Source organism: Solenopsis invicta, chromosome 2 (assembly GCF_016802725.1).
Source record: "Solenopsis invicta isolate M01_SB chromosome 2, UNIL_Sinv_3.0, whole genome shotgun sequence".
In the NCBI taxonomy this organism is placed as follows: domain Eukaryota; kingdom Metazoa; phylum Arthropoda; class Insecta; order Hymenoptera; family Formicidae; genus Solenopsis; species Solenopsis invicta.
The window spans coordinates 18,316,511-18,341,070 of NC_052665.1; the positions used below are offsets into that span (position 1 = coordinate 18,316,511).

The 24,560-nt window shown below is 35.0% G+C and overlaps 4 protein-coding genes across 5 annotated transcripts; 1 reads left to right on the forward strand and 3 right to left on the reverse strand.

The window, feature by feature from the left end:
• Positions 1-105: 105 nt before the first annotated feature.
• Positions 106-8,569, reverse strand: LOC105194580. Its single transcript, XM_011159563.3, has 14 exons — positions 8,491-8,569; positions 6,602-6,707; positions 6,296-6,521; positions 5,852-5,999; positions 5,267-5,562; positions 4,951-5,200; positions 4,196-4,885; positions 3,603-3,748; positions 3,344-3,502; positions 3,095-3,204; positions 2,862-3,029; positions 2,686-2,778; positions 2,149-2,290; positions 106-1,879 (listed from the first exon to the last, which is right to left on the reverse strand). Exons 1-14 carry the CDS (start codon positions 8,567-8,569, stop codon positions 1,580-1,582), a joined length of 2,913 nt encoding a protein of 970 aa, XP_011157865.1. The 3' UTR covers positions 106-1,579.
• A 364-nt stretch (positions 8,570-8,933) lies between these two features.
• On the reverse strand, positions 8,934-12,002 carry LOC105194579 (exopolyphosphatase PRUNE1). 2 transcript variants are annotated; one of them, XM_039446078.1, is made up of 7 exons: positions 11,801-12,002; positions 11,477-11,718; positions 11,146-11,417; positions 10,829-11,070; positions 10,591-10,749; positions 10,396-10,506; positions 8,934-9,394 (listed from the first exon to the last, which is right to left on the reverse strand). In XM_039446078.1, the coding sequence occupies exons 1-7, from the start codon at positions 11,852-11,854 to the stop codon at positions 9,392-9,394; spliced, it is 1,083 nt and encodes a 360-aa protein (XP_039302012.1). In that variant the 5' UTR covers positions 11,855-12,002; the 3' UTR covers positions 8,934-9,391. The 2 variants fall into 2 exon arrangements, with proteins under 2 accessions (XP_039302012.1, XP_011157863.1); XM_011159561.3 differs by lacking the exon at positions 8,934-9,394 and having other exon boundaries at positions 10,243-10,506.
• Positions 11,813-14,344, forward strand: LOC105194578 (methionine aminopeptidase 1D, mitochondrial). The gene is made up of 7 exons (XM_026135653.2): positions 11,813-11,954; positions 12,063-12,191; positions 12,502-12,762; positions 13,181-13,372; positions 13,458-13,608; positions 13,703-13,813; positions 13,995-14,344. The coding sequence occupies exons 2-7, from the start codon at positions 12,111-12,113 to the stop codon at positions 14,183-14,185; spliced, it is 987 nt and encodes a 328-aa protein (XP_025991438.1). The 5' UTR covers positions 11,813-11,954; positions 12,063-12,110; the 3' UTR covers positions 14,186-14,344.
• LOC105194577 (proteasome subunit beta type-4) lies at positions 14,131-16,305 on the reverse strand. The gene is made up of 5 exons (XM_011159558.3): positions 16,131-16,305; positions 15,565-15,771; positions 15,231-15,377; positions 14,692-14,890; positions 14,131-14,603 (listed from the first exon to the last, which is right to left on the reverse strand). The coding sequence occupies exons 1-5, from the start codon at positions 16,241-16,243 to the stop codon at positions 14,514-14,516; spliced, it is 756 nt and encodes a 251-aa protein (XP_011157860.2). The 5' UTR covers positions 16,244-16,305; the 3' UTR covers positions 14,131-14,513.
• Positions 16,306-24,560: the final 8,255 nt, after the last annotated feature.

Consider the following 24,560-nt stretch of genomic DNA (forward strand, 5'->3'; position numbering starts at 1 on the left):
CTTTTGATGATTATTAATATTAAATAGTTTTAAAGAAAAAAAAAAACACTAATATATATGCACAAATTAGATCAGATCTGCATTTTCAAAGCAACACACACCGACTGATATTACAAATTTGATTTAATTAAACGTTACATCTGTTATAAACATATATAATCTAAAATTGTACGTTTACCATAATCGTTATTATCGTCGTTGTTGTTTCGAATAATCGTAATTGTGATTTTCATCTTTTGTTCTTTTGCTCCTTTTTTTCATCGTTAGTTAACACATTATTATGCACGGGGTGTATCTTAAGATGGAGAAGTATGCTTCAGAAACCTAATTATATATCCATTTAAATCAAATTTTCGTATGAAGTTGCGTTCTAAAACGTATTCTTTTTGAATCGTTACTATTTGGCACAGAAATCGATTAAATACATCCTTATTCTTAAACTAGAAGAATTAATAACGCGATCCGTAAAGAGCACCTTCGTTCCAAATACATCCCGCGAATTATGTATTATGTATTTTCGAATAAAATTGGAGATGACTTAGCTTAAGAATACATATATATAAGAAAGGATATATATATGAAGATTATTTCTATTCAAAAATCTTGCGCCACTGCGAAATTTGATTAAAGATCAAACGATCCGCCCTCTTAAGATAGATAAGCTGAATCGATCAATACGAGTACATCGTTGATATTATTTTGTAAAATAAGTACATATAAATAGATGAGCAAAACTGATTGTCATTCTTCGACGTAATTCGAGTATTACGCTCGCTTATGCCGATTTCACTTATATTATTTTGCTTCGGCTACATGCAACGAATTCTGACGATGATATAAGGTACCCGGACGACAAAATGCGACTAAAGCTTTGCGCAGAATCTGCGATAAACTCGAGCAAAAGTGCGACAAGTTTCATTCAAAAAACTTGTTCACGTCGTCATTTTATTACGATCTCGGCTACCTGGATATAGAATAATAGATATAGAGAAAAAATGGAACGATATTTTTAACAGTAAAAACGATAATGAGTATCACATATATATATATATATATGTATAAGCGTAGGAAAGATATGTAAAGTAATAAATTAGTAAATAGATGTGAATCTCTCTTATTAGCTTGCGAAATCACGTATTTCTCGCGAATACTGATTGTTATGGAAATAATCGTTGAAAGATTATTCTCACACAGATTATTCCTTGACATACGCTTAGAATATTATGCGAGAAATCTGCGATTATCCGCCGCGTTAAATTTTATCGTTACGTTGTTTAGCCTACACTTACTTATATAATCAAAATTAGATAAATCTAGTTGAGCAGTAATTTTAGTGGCCAGAGAGCATCCCACGTTGTTGTGTTTAGGCATTCACGTCTTCACGATTCGATTCAATTCGCTCGATTAGTTCGAGCCATCTGCGAAAGTGATTAAAAAAGAAATCAGGATGCTTCTTAGCTGATTGTAATTGATTTGGTCCGCGCCGCCGCTGCTGCTGCTGCTGTTGCTGCTGCTGCTGGAGCATGGATCGTTTTCGTATGCTCTTTCGGCAGAGATGCATTTGCATTTGCGTACACACTTAATCCAGAGTCAGCTTCTTGAGGTAGCAGTAAATCTCCTGGAAACTGGGCCGATCCTCCGCAAGTTTGCACCAACATCGCAGCATCAGCCGGTACAGATCGTCTGTGCAGAACACCGGCTGCTCGAGGATCCGCGGACGTTTCTTCTTACCGCCGTTGTCTAACGAGTACCAGAGGCCGCAGTTCTCCAACACCTGTTCTGAGGTCAGGTCAGCGTACGGTATGTCTTCGCAACGCGTCAGCACTTCCCAAACTGTCACGCCGTACGACCAAACGTCGGATTGACAACTTTGTTTTCCCTAAACATAAAAAAAAAAATTCTCAAGTTGATTCATAAGCGATACAAAATTTTGGAATAATGTCAACCAAATGATCTCAATTTTGTTAAACGGAATATTTTATCTTTTCTTCTCGCGAAACAATCTGTTAGATTATTGTATATTACTATTTTGAAAAATAAAAGGTCTATAAATAACTAAAGACTAAACACTAGACAAACAACGCAATGCAACAAATATAAATTCTTTTCTTTTTTAGAATCTTTTAAATTACAAGACAAAATAACTACCGATAGGACCGCTTCCCATGCCATCCAACGTAATGGTATCTTCGCGTAACATTCGTTGACGTAATACTCGCCATCGTATTTACTGCAGTACATGGCCTGATCGGATACTTTAATCAGCAGATCTTTACAAACGATGCAATTCCTACAAAATATATTGATACAGTGTACATGATAAGAGAACACAGACCACTATGTGAAAATACAATTAATTAAATACTCTTAACGATCATAGTTGGATCTTAGTGATATTTCTTGTGTGATTTTATATATTCTTAAGTTTATCAATTTCATTATATAATGATGCTAACAAATCCGATATAACAATGATACAGTAAGAAACTCTTCCCTCTCTAAATATTGTGAAGAATTTTTGTTGCTAAAAATCACATCTCAGTTAACAATTGAACCTAAGACTTCTCGACTTTCCAGAGCGGGTGTCTTGACCACTTCGTTAGTATAATATTATTATTAAATTGATTGTCAATTTAATCTTATGTATGTTTTATTATAAAATCTGTATAACAAACGTATTGTTACCTGGCTGCTAGATCACAATGCGGTACGTTTAAACACTCAAGGTACTTCATACCCGAAGCAATTTGTGTCACCAGATTTAAGGAGCATTCGTAACTGCAAAATTTATTATCGCGTAAGAGCCTGTAGAGAAAGTAGAAGAAATCCCCGTTGCATTCAAATCACCATTGCATTCTTACCTTATCGGCGCGTCGCGATCGCGACTTTTTAGAAAACTTGACAGATCCCCGAGTTCTCCGTATTCAAAAATGGCACTAAAAGGTTCCTCCTCAACGATCGCAATTATCCTGGCGATATTGACGTCCCGTATTTCAGCCAAGATGTGCATGTCGTTCATAAAATCCTCCCTAGAACGATTCATTTTTATGCAAATCAAGAGCTTTGCTGGAAGCTTGTTAAACAAAACTTTTACCTTAAAGCATCAACCACACCGCGCCACAAGGACCGGACTATAACTACTTGACGGTTTTGAAGAATGCCTAGATCTGGATTTTGTATGCCTTTTGCTTCGCATAAATGAACCTAAATAAGGAATCACATCTTCATATTAAAACTTATGAAAAAAAATTGATCAGCTAAGATGTCTAAAAAATATTTGAGAGAGGATATCTTTATAATGACTCATGTCCAGAGAAAAAAAAAACGGAAACATGATACTCACCAAACCAAAGTTTCCTTCACCGAGCTTGTCGAGGATTCTTAATCTATGTCGAGAGATGCGCGGAACATCGAAAGTTCCGCGTTTGTACGATACGATGGAATCCCGAATGAGCAGCGGCGTGAAGAGACTCACAACGGGATGCTGATCGCGTCTTTTGATCTACAGCATACCATAACACTGTATCCAGTATTGTATTACGATTGTAAAACGGTTTAAATTACCGTTGCTGCACGCGTACACGTGCTGCAAGTTTTCTTACCGTCAAAATATCCGTAGCCGCGTAATAACTCTCGTATACTCTCTGATTAATTTTCCCCGTTTGCAAGTGACTCAGTTTTTTCGACATCGTTGGTATTACGCACTCCACTCGAGCTTCATCGGTGAAACTTTCGTTAGTTTTAGTATCTAAAGAAATACAAGTCAATGATAATGTTAGATTAAATGTAATTTGTACACGCACAAGAGACGTTTGATTGAGCACGAGAGCATCAAATACAATAATATGGTGCTTATTATTTCAAGTTTATAAATAATTTCGTTTATTTTACTAATTAATATGCGTTCATATTACTCAATATGAAATTAATCATGACTAAATTAAAATCAAATAGGAAAGGCATAGAAAAATTAGAGTAAATTATTAAGAGCAGATAAAATGGAAAGAAGTAAATCAAATAAATTATGTATATTCTGATAATTATAAAGTAATCGTTACGTTCTGATTATACGTAGAGATTTTGTGTTTTGTATTTAATATAAAATTTCTCAACTGCTTTCGTGATTGAATACGATCGATATTAGAGCTAATTATTAATGCCATTAACGGTCATTAATATGCGGTCCTATACGTACCAAAATGTTCCGTTTTATAATTGGATCTCGCTTCACATTTGACATACGGTTCCGGGGATATTTTATTAATCCTCTCGTAAATGCTATGCTGCTCGCTCGTATCGCCATCGCCGAATTTGTAATCACTGTTCGAGGCAATTTTGCTTTTCAACGACAGCCGAGATTGCGACAGATTGTTTACCACGATCGGTGTGGGTAATTTGATATCCTTCGTATTGATCGTGATACCCGGTGCTGGCGAGCCACATAATAACGCGGTATGTTTTTGTAACAGGGCCACTTTGTTACGACCCCTCTGCTTTATCAGGAAGATCGTGCAACCCGAGAAAAAGACAATTATAGTCAACGCAGCGCTGATCAGCCCGATATACGTCGGCGAATTATTCACGGGAAAGGCATCCGGCGTCAAATTCGACTCATTTAACACCAACGTTGTTTCGTTCAAATCAATTTTTGGCTTTCCCGTCATTGTATCTTCATGTTGAATATTAATCTTTTTGTTAGTCTCTCCTCTGAGCTTGTTGTCAATCTCTAGGTCGGCATTCTCGCCCTTAATTTCCTTATCATCGATTTGTTTTATTTTTGCGATCTGATCTTGATTGATCATCTGGGATACATTCTCGTTACTATTCGTGTATATCCATGACAAACGTGCCAATGCTCCGTCAGTGTTGTTTTTTACATCTGAAACTGAATATTTATTTTTTTTATATATCTTAAATATAATTAACTGTGGCAATAAAATTAATAATTACCTGACTCAAATGTGATCTCGCTTAATAACAACCATTTTGACTGAGGTTTTATTTCTATCTTGACGAATTTACCAACTCTCGATTGCAATGGAATAGATATTAAGACGCCGTTTTTTCCTCTGCTATTCTTTTCGTTGTCACTATTAGGAATAATGTTCATCTTAGGGTCGCGAAACATTTGAAACGTTTCCGGAGTTTCGTAATACTCCTTGCCATCAGACGAAAACCAAAAGTTTACTGTCGAGAACGCCTAAAAGTTATTAAATTTAGAATAAATTTATTAAATTAAGAAAACTTATTTCGATTAATCACGCACCTCAACACTTATATTGGGCAGATTGGCTACGTGAATCGTACAATTCCTAAATTTTCGAGTAAATTGGAACTCAAAGAATAATTCTATGTTAGCCCGATCGTACCATCCGACCCAGTTGGTTACTCTATCGGATTTTAGGATTTCTGTTTCACTACCGACTATGCCGTCGGTTAATTGCCCCAGTCCGTTCAACATTAAATTCTCGAGTTCCGTACCGTCATATGACGTATCCTCGACGTTACACCCATTAGGTCCATCTGCATCAGCTTTAGGTGCGGTGTAACTAATAATGCCTTCTACATAAATAATAAAGAATGTTTTAATTATATTAGATTTATTCCAATTCATTGTCTTTTGCAAATTTCTGTAAATATGATTTCTAATATTGTCAAATGTTAGAAATTATGTAATTTGTAATATTGTTGATTATATATTTTTGCGTATAAAAAAACGAACGTACTTGATTAGAATTACAGAATAATTAATCACAATATTAACAAAGAATGTATATAAAAGGGATGTGTGTGTATTCCAGGTGCAAATGCAATAAACACATAATTTTAAATAGTATATAAAAAAACTCACGAGCCCAGGCGCAGCCGTAAATCTCGACGCGCATGCAGACAGTACGAGGATGCTGACTGTAAGGAACAAATCTTACTCGACTCGCGATGAATGGTAGATCTAACTTCTGTTTCTCAACTAGATATGTATTACTGTTGCCACGCAGGACCTTTAATATAATCAATACAATACCATTATAATATAATAAAATTTTGTCTTTGGCAAATTAAAAAAAAAAAATTTCCAGGAGTACTGGCGACGAGACGTTAATCTTATTTATTATAATTAATTAATTAATTTTATTTATTTATCTAATTAATTCCTAGAGTTAAGAAAATTAAATATTAAGCCTTCTAAAAAATTTTAAGAAAATAAATTAGGCTGATGCTTTATGAAATTTTCAATTGCAAGTTTATCTTTGTAAATTAAAATTTAATTAAATTTAAAATTAAACTTTATTAATACCTTGTTCCCTCTTAAATCTTTGTACTGATGCCACTTTTCGTTCCGCTGATATTCCAGAAAAAACGCCTCGGCATATTCTTGACCTTGACCATTACCGAATCTTCCCTGAGTTTCGGTCCATGTGATAAGATGATCTCTCGTTAGATCAATTTCCAGGTATTCGCGGATGGAGCTACTGATTTGAGCTTTTGGACACCAGGCACCACCATTCTTTTCTTGTCGTATTCTATAAATATTCATCGAAATATTTATATCACAGTTGTATATATGTAATTATTCTTCATATTTTCGTGTTAATTTATATACCTCGCATTTTGGGGACCGACAGATTTCATCTCGTAACTAGACGACGCGGTAATCGCTTCATCCGGGATTTTTCCTTCTTCCATGCCAAGAGGGAAAATGCATTTTTCTAAAATTATGATTACCATTGTGTCTTAAATGTTTTAGAATTAAAAAATACGTAATTTACACATATCCTTTATATAACAATCTCTCAAGAAAAGTGACACAAATTAAAAATATAAAATTGTTGACAAAAACAAAAAATTGTGCATTTAAAAATTAATTATTTATGACAGTATTAAACATACGTTAACTGAAAGCTTATTATAAACTGCTTGTTTTAAGTTCTCTAAAAGTAAATATTAATTTTATTATAATATTATGTTGGATTCTTGAAACTACATCTAAATTATCAAATATATAAATATGTAAGTACTTGTGTCAATAAAAAAATTTTCTTGTAGACAAATAATTACGGTTTGGTTGGTAAAACAATAATTTACAAAAATAAGCATAATTAAATTTAAATTTGTTAAAATTTATAAATTTTATAAATTTTTGATATAAAATATTTTTTCCTTTAGTAAAGTCTTTAGTAAAAAACGATTTTTACTTTAATAAAGTTGTTAAACAATTTTGCTACTCTTCTCAGTATCGTTGTAATATGTATAAACTTTTCATTTAAAAAAAAAAAAAAAAAAAAGGAATAGGAAAAAATATTTTACATCAGCGAAAACATTAAGTTGTTTTTGCTCTATTCCTCTCAATATATTTTGTTTTCTTAAATCCCTCTCTTTCTCTTTCTCCCCTGGAAAATATTTCTCATAATTTTTATACAAACATTTTTCAGAAATACTCAGAAGTCTACATCTTCTCTTAGAATTTTCCATACATGTGAATTCTGAAATATTCTGAGATTGCTATTTCATAATTTTAAAAAATACTTTAACTTTTTCAGATTCTATAATATTTTATTATAAGAAATTATAAAACAAGAAATCTTAAAAATCTTAGGATATCTTATAATTAACATATATGACAAATTTTTAGAAAAAATGTAGACTTTCTGAGTATTTCTGAAAAGTGTTCTAATTAGTGTTCATATAAAAAATTCTGAGAAAGTTATAAATTTATACAGAAATTCTGAAAAATTCGGAAGAAAACTTTTACCAAAGATAGAGATAGAGATAGAGAGAGAGAGAGAGAGAGAAAGAGAGAGATCCTGACATTTCTGCGTACTTAAAAAAATATACAAAAAAGATTACATTTCACAGTATTACTCATTTAATTTAAAGGTTCTTATATATCTATATAACATATATGTTATAAAATAAGACAAGGTCTTTTGAAATAACTATCAAACAAAATTTCAAAAAAAACCTTAATTAGTTAACTCTAATCAACAGGCAGTATACTAGACAATACAAATGCAATATCAATTGTTATAATTACATTATAATAATATTTGATAAAAAAGCTGATAAAAAAGTTACTTTTGGCTTTTCATTATTTATTTCATTATTTATTTTCAATAAACATAATGTGAATAAAATAAATACAATTATGTAGCAAAAAATAACTATAAAAAATGCATTTATTATTTATATTTTATTTAGGATTGCTTTCTTATAGCTATTAATAATTAATAATTATAAAAATTATCATTTATTATTTCATTTGCGTGCCATTACGATCTTTTGTAATTAAATAATGAATACAAATCATTTGTTTTATTAGATTTCAAAAGATTGGAAGAGGCAGTAAAGCTTTTGTACCAAAGAGAGGTTTTGTACCATTAGAGTCCCACGAATCCAGCTTATGAAAAATACATATCGCAAAATAAAAAAACTACCTCACTAGCGTATACGAAAGAATAGATAACGAGGTGACCAAATGCCAGGTCGACTCACCGAGAGCGTTCCCAACAGAACCCCTCGCGCTCCAGATGAACAGCATAAGGACTTTTATCAAAAGGCGTACTGTCTCCATGATATGTTGCGATAGCGCGGCGCGTACCGATGCTCCGAGCGCATTTACAAATCATAATATAGCTCGAGGGACTCCCTCATCCCCGTTTGCACGTACGCGCGGAGGACACGGCACGATGCGCCGTCAAAGCGCGGAGGAAGAAATGCAATTTTACGGAACGGCGGTGGCGTCCGCGAGATGTGATGCAGCTTTTCGCTCTTGCACAGGGTGGGGATGTTGATACTCGGCGTAGCTTGGCCCGGCTGTTGTCTCTGCGCAACAAGTATGGAACGATCAATATGCGTTATTTCGCGGGTGGGCGAAATTCTCCGTGCGTATTTCGTTAATTCGTTTATTCTTTTCTTTTTTTCCCCCTTCCTTTCTCTTTTGCCCTCGCGGCCAATTCCGTGCTTCGGGGAGGAAACTGTTAGAGACTCCCGCGTCGGGTCTTGCCGATTTTTCAAATTCTGCACGACGTCCTTACTGTTTGAGAAAAGCCGCCGACGCTCCGAGACCAATCTCATAATTTTAAATGGAACACGTGCGTCTCGTTAATAATACGCCTTTTTCGCTCGTCGAGTTTGGCGCTTTAACTGCTCCGCTTGGCACGCATTTCCGCATCTCTCTGCCGCAAAATAATTGCTGCGCACGGTCTTCACGACGCGTCCCGCACATCACCGCGACATTCGTGCAAGCGAGGAGTGACCGATAGTCACGGCATCGCTCTCCACCACTCTCAACGGTCACTACGATATCGCAGGAAGAAAGGACCTTTCGGGGATGATACGTGATAACGCCGAGGGGTGTGACGTTCCAACAGCCAATGGCGACAGCGGCGGGGTTTCACTGCGCAAAATCATAAAATTTCCGACAATCGAGATATTTTTCCACAATACGAGTATTGACAAAAGCTCTTTATTAACTCTCTAAATGCTTCAATCTTTTTTAAAACGAAATACACTGTTAATTATTTAATCTTCTATTCAACACATTATATTAACTCTGGAACACTACTGAATTTTCATCAAGTGCTAATTCAAGTTTAAGATCTTTTTACATTAAAATATGGTAACTGTCCCAATTTAATTTTAAGCAAATAATAATTGAGATGCTTATTTTCTAGTTTTTTTAAATAATATCCTTTTCCTTAAGTATTAAAAAAACTTTAATATATGCAAAATAAAAGCAATAAGCTCAAAAACTAATTGATTATTTAAATATAATGAAAGAAATTAAAATATAAGTTATTTTGAATCTAATACTACCAATTAATGCCCTGAATATTGTTTTTTTCTTTTCCTCCTACTGATTATCAAGATATATACTCAATATTCTCTGTAATTTTAGTTTAACATTAAAATATTTTACATACAACTGTAACTTTTTATTCTAATACTATTTAAAAAAGCGGCAGTGATTGGGACAGTTACTCTAGTGTTAGTTTATTTATTCTAACATGATGCAAACTGTAGATATAAAGTGCAGAAAATTTTTAAATAATGTGTTAATGCAAAATATGAAGCATTCCAGGGTTAAAGATGTTTATTAATATATACGTATATATTCTGATCATATGTAATTATGACTATAAATTTATCATGAAATATATGTTTAGATAAACTATATTAATTCTAATGATTGAGTAAGGAACGGGGAATATCACGTGATAAAAAAAGTGTCCCAAGGAACAAAAATACTCAAATATCTTTTTTTTTATTAGTAAACTTTGTACCTCCTTATTTTCTTTTATTTTCTCTTATTTTCTACAGCCTATATATTTATATTTTCTCATTTCTATGCAATAATACCGTTTTTTGTACGATCGGTAATATTTGTTTGCGCGTTACCTTCACATTTCCTTGTTTGTACAAACAGAGGTTATACTTCTCTTCTCGAACTTCTTTGATTAATTCTAGATTTAGAGATGGTTGAGTGGATTCAGTCAATGCTTGAATTATCTAATAAAATAAATAAAATCAAAGAATGTGTGTATATGTAGAGATAACTTTGGTATGACAATTGCAGCACTAAATAATACTCACATCATTTGCTAATTGCTTACATAATGTTGAAAAAATTGCAATATCTCTAGATACACGTTCCTCGCTTACATCCTGCCCAATAAGAACAATGACATTGCAATTTCTTTCATCAGCAAATTTTTCAATGACCTCCTTCGCATTTTCTTGCATGAGAAAATTCTAAATATGATTTTAGATATCACATTTTAAATTAAAAAAAAAATCGCAATATTATAATAAAACATTCAAAATAACACACTTCTACTAGGAGAGAAAATCCAACGAGAGGTATCCCATTCGTAATTTTTAGGTCTTTAATCATAAGTTCTTCAAGGGTCAATTCACTGATGTCCGTTTTTGCATGCATAATCTTCTTAAATGTCTCAGTTCTATCAGATGTGAGTTTACCTAATTGCTCAAGAGTATTTAGAACATCGACATCAGTAGCAGTTGCTCGACCAGCTTCATCCGACATATTATAAGTGTCAATCAATATTGGACCTGTAGAAAATGTTAGACATTGTATAATAAATATTCTATGTCTCTATTAATAACTATTAGCCAAATAGAATTTACCTCTCAAGAGGCTTGAAAGTTGTGCATCCAATATATCAGGATTCTTCTGCAAAACATTGCGTGCGACAAGAGTGGCACAGCTGCCAACAGTTTCTATGTTTAACAACACATTAGGCCATGAACAGGCTGGATCCAGTGGGCGATGATCAATAATCATTACAACTGCAGGTTTTAATGCAACATCTTCACTTGTAAGAGTATGATGATCAACTAAGATCAGCTCCAGCTGCTTGTTAGTGTCGTTCTGTACATTTTGCAAATCAATCTGATCTCTGTCAAAAGTATAATCAAATAGCACAAAGTTCATGCTGTTCAGAATCCGATTACTTACCTAAATGTTAGTAAGCTCAACGGAATGTTATGAGACCTTAGGCTGTAAACCACTTCTGTCTTAATGCGAAACTCTTTTTCTGGGATATTCATGACAGGTAATACGGCGACGTTTGTGAGATCACGCTTCTTAATGTCAGTATACTCCAGCAAGCCCTGGACTAGAGCACATACAGCAGAATCCAAATCACATGTCGGATTTCCCAGGACGATACGAATTGTTTGGTAGAACGACAATTGGGACTGTGATAAAAAAAACAAATAAAATAAGTTGAAAGTAAAATAATAATAAAATGTTCTGAAATTGCATGTAAAAGATTGTTACCAAAGCGGTTTTTGAGGCGCTAAGAAACGTTTTCATAGCTCCTTGTGTTTGCATCGTATCAATTTTTTCCAATTCCTTTTTATCTGTTATGAACGAAGATCAATGGAAATTCATTTTTTTAATTTCTCAACACTCGTTGGTTAGTTCTTCTCAGGTAAGGGTGTTTTTTAACGTGCGCATGCGCGATTCGATACAGTGCCAAAAAGAAAGAGCAGAAAAGAAAAGTCACATGTCAAATTAATTCAAACTAATTTGATTGCAGTTGCAATAAACAAAATCGTATTGCAAGCAGAACGAGATAACGTGGAACATGCGCTCGACCAAAGGCATCATTCAAATGGCACAATCCTCCAAAGCGTATTTTCTGAACTTTTTTAAGACTATGTCAAGGGTATGTCTCTTTTTGTTTACTTATTCATTATTTCTATTGTAGAGCACAACGATATATAAATATCTATCTTGAATAATTTAGTTATTAAGAAACAAAGACCACATTTTGTTTTTTTTTATAATTATAGGATTCAACATGTATATAGTCTTTTATTATTGGCAATGTTGGAATGTTTGCTTTGACTATTAATATTTTCTTTTTGTCATCAAATTATATAATAAAATTTTTTATTTTATTATTTGGTTAGTTAATGTAAGAGATATCCATGTGCCAAAGGACAGGAATGTGTAACTGGAAGAAAATGTTCTAGGCTGGAGATGTAAAAATACCCAAATTTGTTGATATCCAGAATGACAATTCTTTTGGAAAATATGCTATAGTCCAACCTTGGCTAGTTTCTGAAAAAGTTATTGTTCCTGTGTATATACCACAGCCATCCTACAGCCAATCAATGATACCCAAAGATGGACCGACGATACCTGAAATCAAAGATGAATATCAAATAGAATGTATGAGACAGAGTTGCAAATTTGCTGGTCACATTCTGCGTCAAGTTGACACATTAATTAAGGTGAATTAGTCTATATAAGAGTCCAGATTTATGTTACCTCAATCATCAGCTTTAAATTACATTTGTAAATGTAAAGAATTATAATGAATCTAAATCTCTATGCAGAGAGAATATCTAAAAGATATGTACAACCTTTGGCAAGTTTCGCAAATTAAAAGTTTTCCATGTAAATTTATTGTTTACGGTTACATACTTAAAATCCAAATGCTAGAATTATTACATGTTAAATATCAATATGTGAGAAATAACATTTTAAGAATAATACCTTAAGATATTTATTTGTATAATTTTTTTATCTGTTCGACTTTGTAGAACATATCCCCAAAGATTATTAATAACTTTCAAATATTGCCTAATGCTATATCCATGCATTAAGTATATGTAAATTTGAATGTAAAACGAAATTGATATATGCTAGCCAGGCATTACAACAGATTTTCTTGACAAACAAGTACATGATATGATCATTGGCAATGGAGCATATCCCAGTCCACTCAACTACCGTGGTTTTCCTAAGTCTATTTGTACAAGTGTTAACAATATCGCTTGCCATGGTATTCCAGACAATAGGCCTTTGCAAGAAGGTGATATACTCAATGTTGATATAACAGTGAGTAGCTTCATCTTTTATGAAAAACATTCTATAAAATTGTATTCTTTTCCTAGTTAAAAAAAATTATAATTACAAATTATAGGTTTACCTTAATGGCTATCATGGCGATTGCTCAGCCATGTTTCAAGTTGGTGAGGTAGATTCTGAAGGCAAACGATTGATAACAGTCACAGAATTGTGTTTAAAGTCAGCTATTGAAATATGCAAACCAAATGAATATTTCTGCAATATTGGTAATAATTTGTACATGATTAAAAATCTCAACTCGGTTATGTGCTATAACATTCATTTTTAACATTTTGTATAATTTTTCTATTTTGTTTTCAGGTAATGTAATAGAAGAGACAGCAAATAAACATAATTTAAATGTAATACCTGCACTTTTGGGTCATGGTATCGGAACTTACTTTCATGGTGCTCCAGACATTTATCACTTCGGTGAAAATATTTTGTTACTACCAATATTAACGCGCATTGGCATATAATTAGTAGAAATTATCTAATTCCTTTTTATAGATAAAATATATCTTGCTTTTAAAGAAATTTCTACATAACTATAGATATTAAATTGTCTTATATGTATTCTGATATCTTAACGCCTATCTTTTGCGTTTTACAGCAAATGATTTTCCTGACAAAATGAAATCGGGTATGACATTTACTATTGAACCAGCTTTAAGTCAAGGAACAACGCAGATTGAAATTCTGGAAGATGGATGGACAACTTGTACTATTGATAATTCTAGGACAGCTCAAGTTGAACATACAATTTTAATAACAGATACTGGATGCGAAGTGCTAACACTTTAGTGTACAATCGATATTATTGCTATTTTATATAAAAAGTACCTATGAAATACATATTATTTTTAGCATACATAAATTAATTTGCACATATACGTTTTAGTCTTGCAAGTACTATCTTGTGTTTTTATATGTAAAAATGAAAGATAAAATTTATGTCTATTAGAATGAAGATTATTAATATGGTTACCAGAATCAATATTTTCTTATTTTGTATATGTAATGCAAATAGATATATAATTGAAAACTTCTTTCAATTTATTCAATTAAAAAAAAAAGGATCTTTACTGTAGATTTTTTTATTAAGTTTGTTTGAAATAAGAAAACAAAAATTTTATAGAATTGCAGGTCCCCAATAGCTGTCCAAAGTTAGCGGCCCTTGTATTTCGACCCCTTTTTCTTTCGTGATAATGCCAAGATGATACTGAAAAGCAGGACAAGCAGATTGTTAATAATGTAGTTGAAATTATTGGTCTGTAAGATATATATATATAGGAATTTTGCTAATGTACCTTTGGGAAAGATCTTGCGTCTCTGTAAAAAAGAACTTGCATTACTTTATACAGCAGTTGAATAGCTTCCTCTTTATTCATTTGGCTATTTTCCTCGTAAGCTTTTCTCAATATAGGTGCCGCCATATAGGCACCATATCCAGTCGCAATAACAGGATCATTATAAGCTGTCCCAAGCTTATCTACAGTTCCCAAAAATCTGAAAAGGCAAAGCAATTTGTGAGAAACCTGAAAATACAAGTACTGAGTTCCAAAACCATACTATACTAACTAAAAAAAAGAGCATTACACTAGTCACTGAACAGTAAGAAAAATATTAAAATAATAAAACTTTAAATTAATAAATTGCAAATTGATATTTTTTCAGATCTTTAAATACAAATTTGATTATATTTTTTACTTGAAAATATAAACATATTAGTTTTTATTTATTCATAAACTGATGCATCTAGTGACCTAGCATATGTATACTATAGATTTTTAATTACTGTAGTACAGTTTTAAAATGTCAAGATATGTTAAGGAAATATGTTACTTACGGTTTTCCATTCTCCAAACCAGCAATGACAAAATTGTTCCAAAATGGATCAAAATTTGATCGTCTGTTATACATGACACGAGTCAGCCAGCAGTGCAGTGCTTTTGGTTTCAAACTAAATCCATCATCCAAGCACTGTTCCTCTAGACTGAAACAGAAGCATTGGCATAAAATAATAGAGTATAAAATAATAATAGGTATTACAAATTTCAAATATACTCTTATGTTGTACATAACTTTACAAAAATTTATTAGTGTAATTTATTATGTAAAAAACTAAAATGTATCTATTTCAAGAATTCTTAAAGATGTGTAAAAAAAACTTGATAACTCACATTTTTTTTTCCACATAGCTTTTAATGCACTGAAAATCTGCATAATCCCCAGACGCACCAAGAATTATATTATCATTAACTTTCATAAGACGCTCCAGATTCCTATAACGGGCAAGTGATCCATAAGATCCTAGAATGTCTGCTGCTATAACAACTCCGTCTTTAAACTGTATGCCAATGACAGATGTGCCAGTAGTTATAGGAGATCTGTAAATAATAGATCGAGAGTTAGAGAAGCACTTGCAAATGTGTTTCGAAAGTTAAGTTCTTTTTAACTAAACATCTTAGTCCTGTTCTAATTGAACTTTTGTATGAATCATCTTTCTTCTTTATATTTCCAATGTAAAAAGAAAAAAAGAAACGATGTAAGATGTTCAGTTAAAAAGAACAGACCTTTTTATATATTACAGCCTCAAAAATTTTCAGTTTTAATTCCTCGATCTGTTCTGTGAGAAAAATGATGACACACGAGATTTGCATCATCATCGAGTTGTGTAGGTTATACGACATATACAAAATTATATGCGAATGGATGAAAACGTTTGTAGATTATAATCTAAACGTACTGTGATTTTTGAAATCCTCCGGTTCCGTACTGACTGCCTGGAAAATGATATAGTTCACCCGGAGTCGGCCCATTATGCCACAAAGGCGGAGCGTCTTTACATGCAAACGACATCTTTGTACGGTACGAGCTGTTGTCGCTGTTAGAGAGGAACCTGAGAGCGGCCACGGCGGCCTTTTTCCTATAACGCTTCGAAACTCCCGTACACTAGTGACGCACATCTATTCTGGTCAGAATAGGAACTACGTGTTACATCCATTTTGCAACCCGCCGTTAAAAACAGTGTGGATGTTAGCACGGACAACACATCCATCTCTCGAGAAATGGATGTAGGTTGTTGTCCGTGCTAACATCCATTTTGCTGCAAATAAAATCTGACGCGTATCGCGTATGTTGCATCCAGAACAGGGGTCGAGAATGTGCACAAATGATTAATTACGTCTACTTTCGCATAATTTTTTATTTATTTTAGTCTGAATTATTTACATTAACATTGATATTAATACATATCAATACGTTTATGTCCATATTTTGCACAATCATATTTTTACTTAAAAAAGATGTTTAATAGTAACAGAGAGAATTTGGTTCTTTAATAAAGAAACATTCATTTTACGCAGTACTTAAAAAATAATTGTAATTAACATCGCATCATATGATGAAGAAGAAATAAATGTCTTTCCACGAATAAATATACCATCTTTTTATTTTTACATAATTCTTTATTATTTAAATGTCTTCAAATTATGCTTTTGAAAAAATTAGCTTTTTTAATTTTTTTAAATCTTGACGCAACTCTCTCTCTCTCTCACTCTTTCTCTCTTTCTCTTTTAACGTGATTGTCCTTTAATTGTTTAGGCCTTCAGTTAGAGAGAGAAAGCATCGCGGTGATAGACACGGAGCAAGCGGCGATGTTATCTCTATGGATACCCTCCTCTTCACTTCCTTTCGATCCGAAACGTTTTCACAGCTACGTTTAGGCCGTAAAATTCAGAAAGAGGATTTCGGAAAATTTCTGCGCAGGGACGTAGAGAGACTAGAAAGCGCCCACTCTTTTTTAATTATGTTATAATGGCATATACATGCATACGCATGATTTACAAATGACAATACGCGAGATTAATATGCACAATAAATAATAATAATAATAATAATAATAATAATAATAATAATAATGTAATAAAAATCAATGAAATATATGGATACTTGAGTATTATTTTTATTCTCTAACTTACAAACGTGAAGATTATTGATACGATTTTAATACAAACTTTCAACAGTTTTTTACGAAATATCACGTAAAGATCATTCAAAGATTAATCAAAACTTTACAAAAAAAAAAATTAAAGAATTATATAATAATATACGATATGAGGGTATTAAAGTGTTAATCAGTAAAGTAATGGATTTTAATCAAATTCTTCTCGATATTAATCGATGGCAATTGTGGAAATGATGGAAATTTTTTTTGCGATTTTCTCCAATATTTCTGTGTTCGCATAGCCCCTAGAAGAGTTCAACCTTTTATCACGATTGATCGAATCGCTAAAGTGAAAAACGAAAGAGTTATATCAGTCAAAGTTCGAAATATTTGAGTAAAACTTTTTTTGCGAATTTCTCCAATATCTCTGTGTTGTGATAGCCCCCAGAAGAGTTCAAACTTTTATGATGATTGATCGAATCGCTAAAGTGAAACACGAAAGACTTATATCAGACCAAAATTTTTGAGAAAAATTTTTTTTTCGAATTTCTCTAATATTTCTGTGTTCTGATAGCCCCCAGAAGGGTTCAAACTTTTATCATGATGGATCAAATCGCTAAAGTGAAACACGAAAGACTTATGTCAGTCAGAGTTCGAAATTTTTGACTAAAATTTTTTTTGCGAGTTTCTCCAATATTTCTGTGTTCTGATAGCCCCCAGAAGAGTTCTCACTTTTATCATGATGGCTCGAATCGCTATAGTGAAAAAGGAAAGACTTATATCTGTCAGAGTTCGAAATTTTTGAGTAAAATTTTTTTGCCAGTTTCTCCAATATTTTTGTGTTCTGATAGCCAACAGAAGAGTTTTAACTTTTTTCATGATGGATTGAATCGCTAAATTGAAAAACGTAAGACTTATGTCAGACCAAAATTTTTGAGAAAAATTTTTTTTGCGAATTTCTCCAATATCTCTGTGTTTTGGTAGCCCCCAGAAGAGTTCAAACTTTTGTGATGATGGATTGAATCGCTAAAGTGAAACACGAAAGACTTATGTCAGTCATAGTTCGAAATTTTTGACTAAAATTTTTTTTGCGAGTTTCTCCAATATTTCTGTGTACTGATAGCCAACAGAAGAGTTTTAACTTTTTTCATGATGGATTGAATCGCTAAAGTGAAAAACGTAAGACTTATGTCAGACCAAAATTTTTGAGAAAAATTTTTTTTGCGAATTTCTCCAATATCTCTGTGTTTTGGTAGCCCCCAGAAGAGTTCAAACTTTTATCATGATGGATCGAATCGCTAAAGTGAAAAACGAAAGAGTTATATCAGTCAAAGATCGATATATTTGAGTAAAATTTTTTTTGCGAATTTCTCCAATATCTCTGTGTTCTGATAGCCCCCAGAAGAGTTCAAACTTTTATGATGATGGATTGAATCGCTAAAGTGAAACACGAAAGACTTATATCAGACCAAAATTTTTGAGAAAAACTTTTTTTGCTAATATCTCCAATATCTCTGTGTTGTGATAGCCCCCAGAAGAGTTCAAACTTTTATGATGACGGATTGAATCGCTAAAGTGAAACACGAAAGACTTATGTCAGTCAGAGTTCGAAATTTTTGACTAAAATTTTTTTTGCGAGTTTCTCCAATATTTCTGTGTTCTGATAGCCCCCAGAAAAGTTCAAACTTTTATCATGATGGATCGAATCGCTAAAGTGAACAACGAAAGAGTTATATCAGTCAAAGTTCGACATATTTGAGTAAAACTTTTTTTGCAAATTTCTCCAATATCTCTGTGTTTTGGTAGCCCCCAGAAGAGTTCAAACTTTTATGATGATGGATTGAATCGCTAAAGTGAAACACGAAAGGCTTATGTCAGTCAGAGTTCGAAATTTTTGACTAAAATTTTTTTTGCGAGTTTCTCCAATATTTCTGTGTTCTGATAGCCCCCAGAAGAGTTCAAACTTTTATCATGATGGATCGAATCGCTAAAGTGAAAAACGAAAGAGTTATATCAGTCAAAGTTCGAAATATTTGAGTAAAATTTTTTTTGCGAATTTCTCCAATATCTCTGTGTTGTGATAGCCCCCAGAAGAGTTCAAACTTTTATCATGATGGATCGAATCGCTAAAGTGAAACACGAAAGACTTATATCAGTCAAGTTCGAAAATTTTGAGTAAAATTTTTTTTGCGAATTTCTCCAATATCTCTGTGTTCTGATAGCCCCCAGAAGAGTTCAAACTTTTATCATGATGGATCGAATCGCTAAAGTGAAAAACGAAAGAGTTATATCAGTCAAAGATCGATATATTTGAGTAAAATTTTTTTTGCGAATTTCTCCAATATCTCTGTGTTCTGATAGCCCCCAGAAGAGTTCAAACTTTTATCATGATGGATCGAATCGCTAAAGTGAAAAACGAAAGAGTTATATCAGTCAAAATTCGAAATTTTTGAATAAAATTTTTTTTGCGAGTTCTCCAATATTTCTGTGTTCTGATAGCCCCCAGAAGAGTTCAAACTTTTATCATGATGGATCTTATCGCTAAAGCGAAAAACGAAAGAGTTATATCAGACCAAAATTTTTGAGAGAAACTTTTTTTGCGAATTTCTCCAATATCTCTGTGTTCTGATAGTCCCCAGCAGAGTTCTAACTTTTATGATGATGGATTGAATCGCTAAAGTGAAACAGGAAAGACTTATGTCAGTCAGAGTTCGAAATTTTTGAGTAAAATTTTTTTTGCGAATTTCTCCAATATCTCTGTGTTCTGATAGCCCCCAGAAGAGTTCAAACTTTTATGATGATGGATTGAATCGCTAAAGTGAAACACGAAAGACTTTTGTCAGTCAGAGTTCGAAATTTTTGACTAAAATTTTTTTTGCGAGTTTCTCCAATATTTCTGTGTTCTGATAGCCCCCAGAAGAGATCAAACTTTTATGATGACGGATCGAATCGCTAAAGTGAAACACGAAAGGCTTATATCAGTCAGAGTACGAAATTTTTGAGTAAAATTTTTTTTGCCAGTTTCTCCAATATTTTTGTGTTCTGATAGCAAACAAAACAGTTTTAACTTTTTTCATGATCGATTGAATCGCTAAATTGAAAAACGAAAGACTTATATCAGACAAAAATTTTTGAGAAAAATTTTTTTTTCGAATTTCTCCAATATCTCTGTGTTTTGATAGCCCCCAGAAGAGTTCAAACTTTTATGATGACGGATTGAATCGCTAAAGTGAAACACGAAAGACTTATGTCAGTCAGAGTTCGAAATTTTTGACTAAAATTTTTTTTGCGAGTTTCTCCAATATTTCTGTGTTCTGATAGCCCCCAGAAGAGTTCAAACTTTTATGATGATGGACTGAATCGCTAAAGTGAAAAACGAAAGACTTATATCAGAACAAAATTTTTGAGAAAAATTTTTTTTGCGAATTTCTCCAATATCTCTGTGTTGTGATAGCCCCCAGAAGAGTTCAAACTTTTATCATGATGGATCGAATCGCTAAAGTGAAAAACGAAAGAGTTATATCAGTCAAAGTTCGATATATTTGGGTAAAATTTTTTTTGCGAATTTCTCCAATATCTCTGTGTTCTGATAGCCCCCAGAAGAGTTCAAACTTTTATGATGATGGATTGAATCGCTAAAGTGAAACACGAAAGACTTATGTCAGTCAGAGTTCGAAATTTTTGACTAAAATTTTTTTTGCGAGTTTCTCCAATATCTCTGTGTTGTGATAGCCCCCAGAAGAGTTCTCACTTTTATCATGATGGATCGAATCGCTAAAGTGAAAAACGAAAGACTTATATCAGACCAAAATTTTTGAGAAAAATTTTTTTTGCGAATTTCTCCAAAATCTCTGTGTTTTGGTAGCCCCCAGAAAAGTTCAAACTTTTATCATGATGGCTCGAATCGCTAAAGTGAAAAACGAAAGACTTTTATCAGTCAGAGTTCGAAATTTTTGAGTAAAATTTTTTTTGCCAGTTTCTCCAATATTTTTGTGTTCTGATAGCCAACAGAAGAGTTTTAACTTTTTTCATGATGGATTGAATCGTTAAAGTGAAAAACGAAAGACTTATATCAGACCAAAATTTTTGAGAAAAATTTTTTTTTCGAATTTCTCCAATATCTCTGTGTTTTGATAGCCCCCAGAAGAGTTCAAACTTTTATGATGACGGATTGAATCGCTAAAGTGAAACACGAAAGACTTATGTCAGTCAGAGTTCGAAATATTTGACTAAAATTTTTTTTGCGAGTTTCTCCAATATTTCTGTGTTCTGATAGCCCCCAGAAGAGTTCAAACTTTTATCATGATGGATCGAATCGCTAAAGTGAAAAACGAAAGAGTTATATCAGTCAAAGATCGATATATTTGTGTAAAATTTTTTTTGCGAATTTCTCCAATATCTCTGTGTTCTGATATCCCCCAGAAGAGTTCAAACTTTTATGATGATGGATTGAATTGCTAAAGTGAAACACGAAAGATATGTCAGTCAGAGTTCGAAATTTTTGTCTAAAATTTTTTTTGCGAGTTTCTCCAATATTTCTGTGTTCTGATAGCCCCCAGAAGAGTTCTCACTTTTATCATGATGGCTCGAATCGCTATAGTGAAAAACGAAAGACTTATATCAGACCAAAATTTTTGAGAAAAATTTTTTTTGCGAATTTCTCCAATATCTTTGTGTTGTGATAGTCCCCAGAAGGGTTCAAACTTTTATCATGATGGATCAAATCGCTAAAGTGAAAAACGAAAGAGTTTTATCAGTCAAAGTTCGAAATATTTGAGTAAAACTTTTTTTGCGAATTTCTCCAATATCTCTGTGTTGTGATAGCCCCCAGAAGAGTTCAAACTTTTATCATGATGGATCGAATCGCTAAAGTGAAAAACTAAATGCTTATATCAGACCAAAATTTTTGAGAAAAATTTTTTTTGCGAATTTCTCCAATATCTCTGTGTTTTGGTAGCCCCCAGAAGAGTTCAAACTTTTATGATGATGGATCGAATCGCTAAAGTGAAACACGAAAGACTTATATCAGACCAAAATTTTTGAGAAAAATTTTTTTTCGAATATCTCCAATATCTCTGTGTTGTGATAGCCCCCAGAAGAGTTCAAACTTTTATCATGATGGATCGAATCGCTAAAGTGAAAAACGAAAGAGTTATATCAGTCAAAGTTCGAAATATTTCAGTAAAATTTTTTTTGCGAATTTCTCCAATATCTCTGTGTTGTGATAGCCCCCAGAAGAGTTCAAACTTTTATGATGATGGATTGAATCGCTAAAGTGAAACACGAAAGACTTATGTCAGTCAGAGTTCGAAATTTTTGACTAAAATTTTTTTTGTGAGTTTCTCCAATATTTCTGTGTTCTGATAGCCCCCAGAAGAGTTCTCACTTTTATCATGATGGATCGAATCGCTATATTGAGAAACGAAAGACTTATATCAGACCAAAGTTTTTGAGAAAAATTTTTTTGCGAATTTCTCCAATATTTTTGTGTTGTGATAGCCCCCAGAAGGGTTCAAACTTTTGTCATGATGGATCAAATCGCTAAAGTGAAAAACGAAAGAGTTATATCAGTCAAAGTTCGAAATATTTGAGTAAAATTTTTTTGCGAATTTCTCCAATATTTTTGTGTTCTGATAGACTTTTTTTTTTTTTTTTTTGTTAACGGAGAGGAAATGCGTTACCGCATACCCCAGGCCCCGGGGGAGGCCTGGCGGTTATGTGGGGCTCTTCCCCGCCGACAAAGTGTCGGCGAGGACATACCCACTAAAACCTCTCCGGGTGTCCAGCTCAGGTCCTTGACTGTGGGGGATTCCGGGAACGCGCACAGCATGCTTCCGGGCCCCCCGGACCAGGTCGTCCGAGGCCGACTCAGCACGCCGGGGGGCACCCTGGTGCGGGTCCCCCGGCAGGGCCGTGAGGCCAAGCCGGCCTAAGGTCGGGGGAGAAGGACACCAGCCCTCCCCCGCCTCTTCCCCTTGTGATGTTTACGGGGGTAAAGCCCGGGAGTCCGGCCCCCCGGCCGGATGTCCCGGGCCCCTACGCGCCGGACTAGCCCGGCGCGGCGGCATACTCTTCTCCGTGTTGGGGGGGGAGGAGGTAGGAAGGAGTTCCTTCCCCTCCCCCCACCAGCACCCCGGCGAGGCGCTAGAGGGGGAGCGATGGCGCATTGTGACGCGCGATCGCTCCACCGTTAAGTCAGGTTTGCCTCACGGGCTCACTTACATGGGGAGCTGCCCTCCTCCCACGGCTGCGCGTCCCGTAAGCTGGGCCGGCAGCCGCAGGGGAGGAGGGTCGCTCCATTTCATCAATCCTGTGGCGGTCGCCGTCGTCCCTCTCCTCCGCAATAGTGGGGAGCGAGGGGGCGACCGCCACGGCTCTTCTGCCCCGCCGCCGCCCGGTGGAACTCCGGTGGCGGGGGCCGCTTCTTCTCGGTCGGGGCGGACGGGGCGGGGGCCGAGACGAAGCGTGACCCCCGTCTCCGCCGCCCCTTCTGTTCCTCGCGTCGCCTGGGGGCATACGACCCTCAGGCTGACGCTCCCGCACCTTTTCGGCCTCTTCCTTCTGCAGCATGACTCGCTCGCAGAAGGATGAGACCGCCTTCTAGGCGCTCTCCCTGCCGACCATCTGACTGATGATGGCCGGCAGGGAGAGGTCATCTCCCACTTCGGCCCTCAAGACTCCGCGCAGCTCTTCCCACGCTGGACACTCTTCCAGCGTGTGCCGCGCGGAGTCCCGGGCGGCGCCACAGTGGTGGCACTGTGTCGTCGGCTCCCTCCTTATCCTGCACAGGTACTCACCGAAACAACCATGCCCGGTGAGCACCTGTGTCATCCTGTAGGACAAGCCGCCAAACGGGCGGCCCACCCACTCTTCCAGGTGTGGTAGGACGGCCTCCAAGATCCGAGATCCGGCCGCCGGCGTGTTATCGATGAGGTTCCCCTTCCATGACCTCATCACCCGCCGACGGGCCCTCTCCCGTAGCAACGCGGCGGCCCTGGGGGTGACTACCCCCCCTCAAGGCGGATGGCTTTTGCCCTGGCGTAGGTCCACGCCAGGGCATCGGCCGTGTACTCCGCCGGGGGGAGCCCCGCCAGGGCCATGATTGCCGCGTTGGGAGCGGTGCGAAACGCGCGCGTTATCCTTCGAGCCAGCCGCCGCTGCACATCGTGCAACACCTTCGTGATGCGGCGGCTGGCCAGCGCCTCGCGGAACCACGTCGGGGCTCCGTAC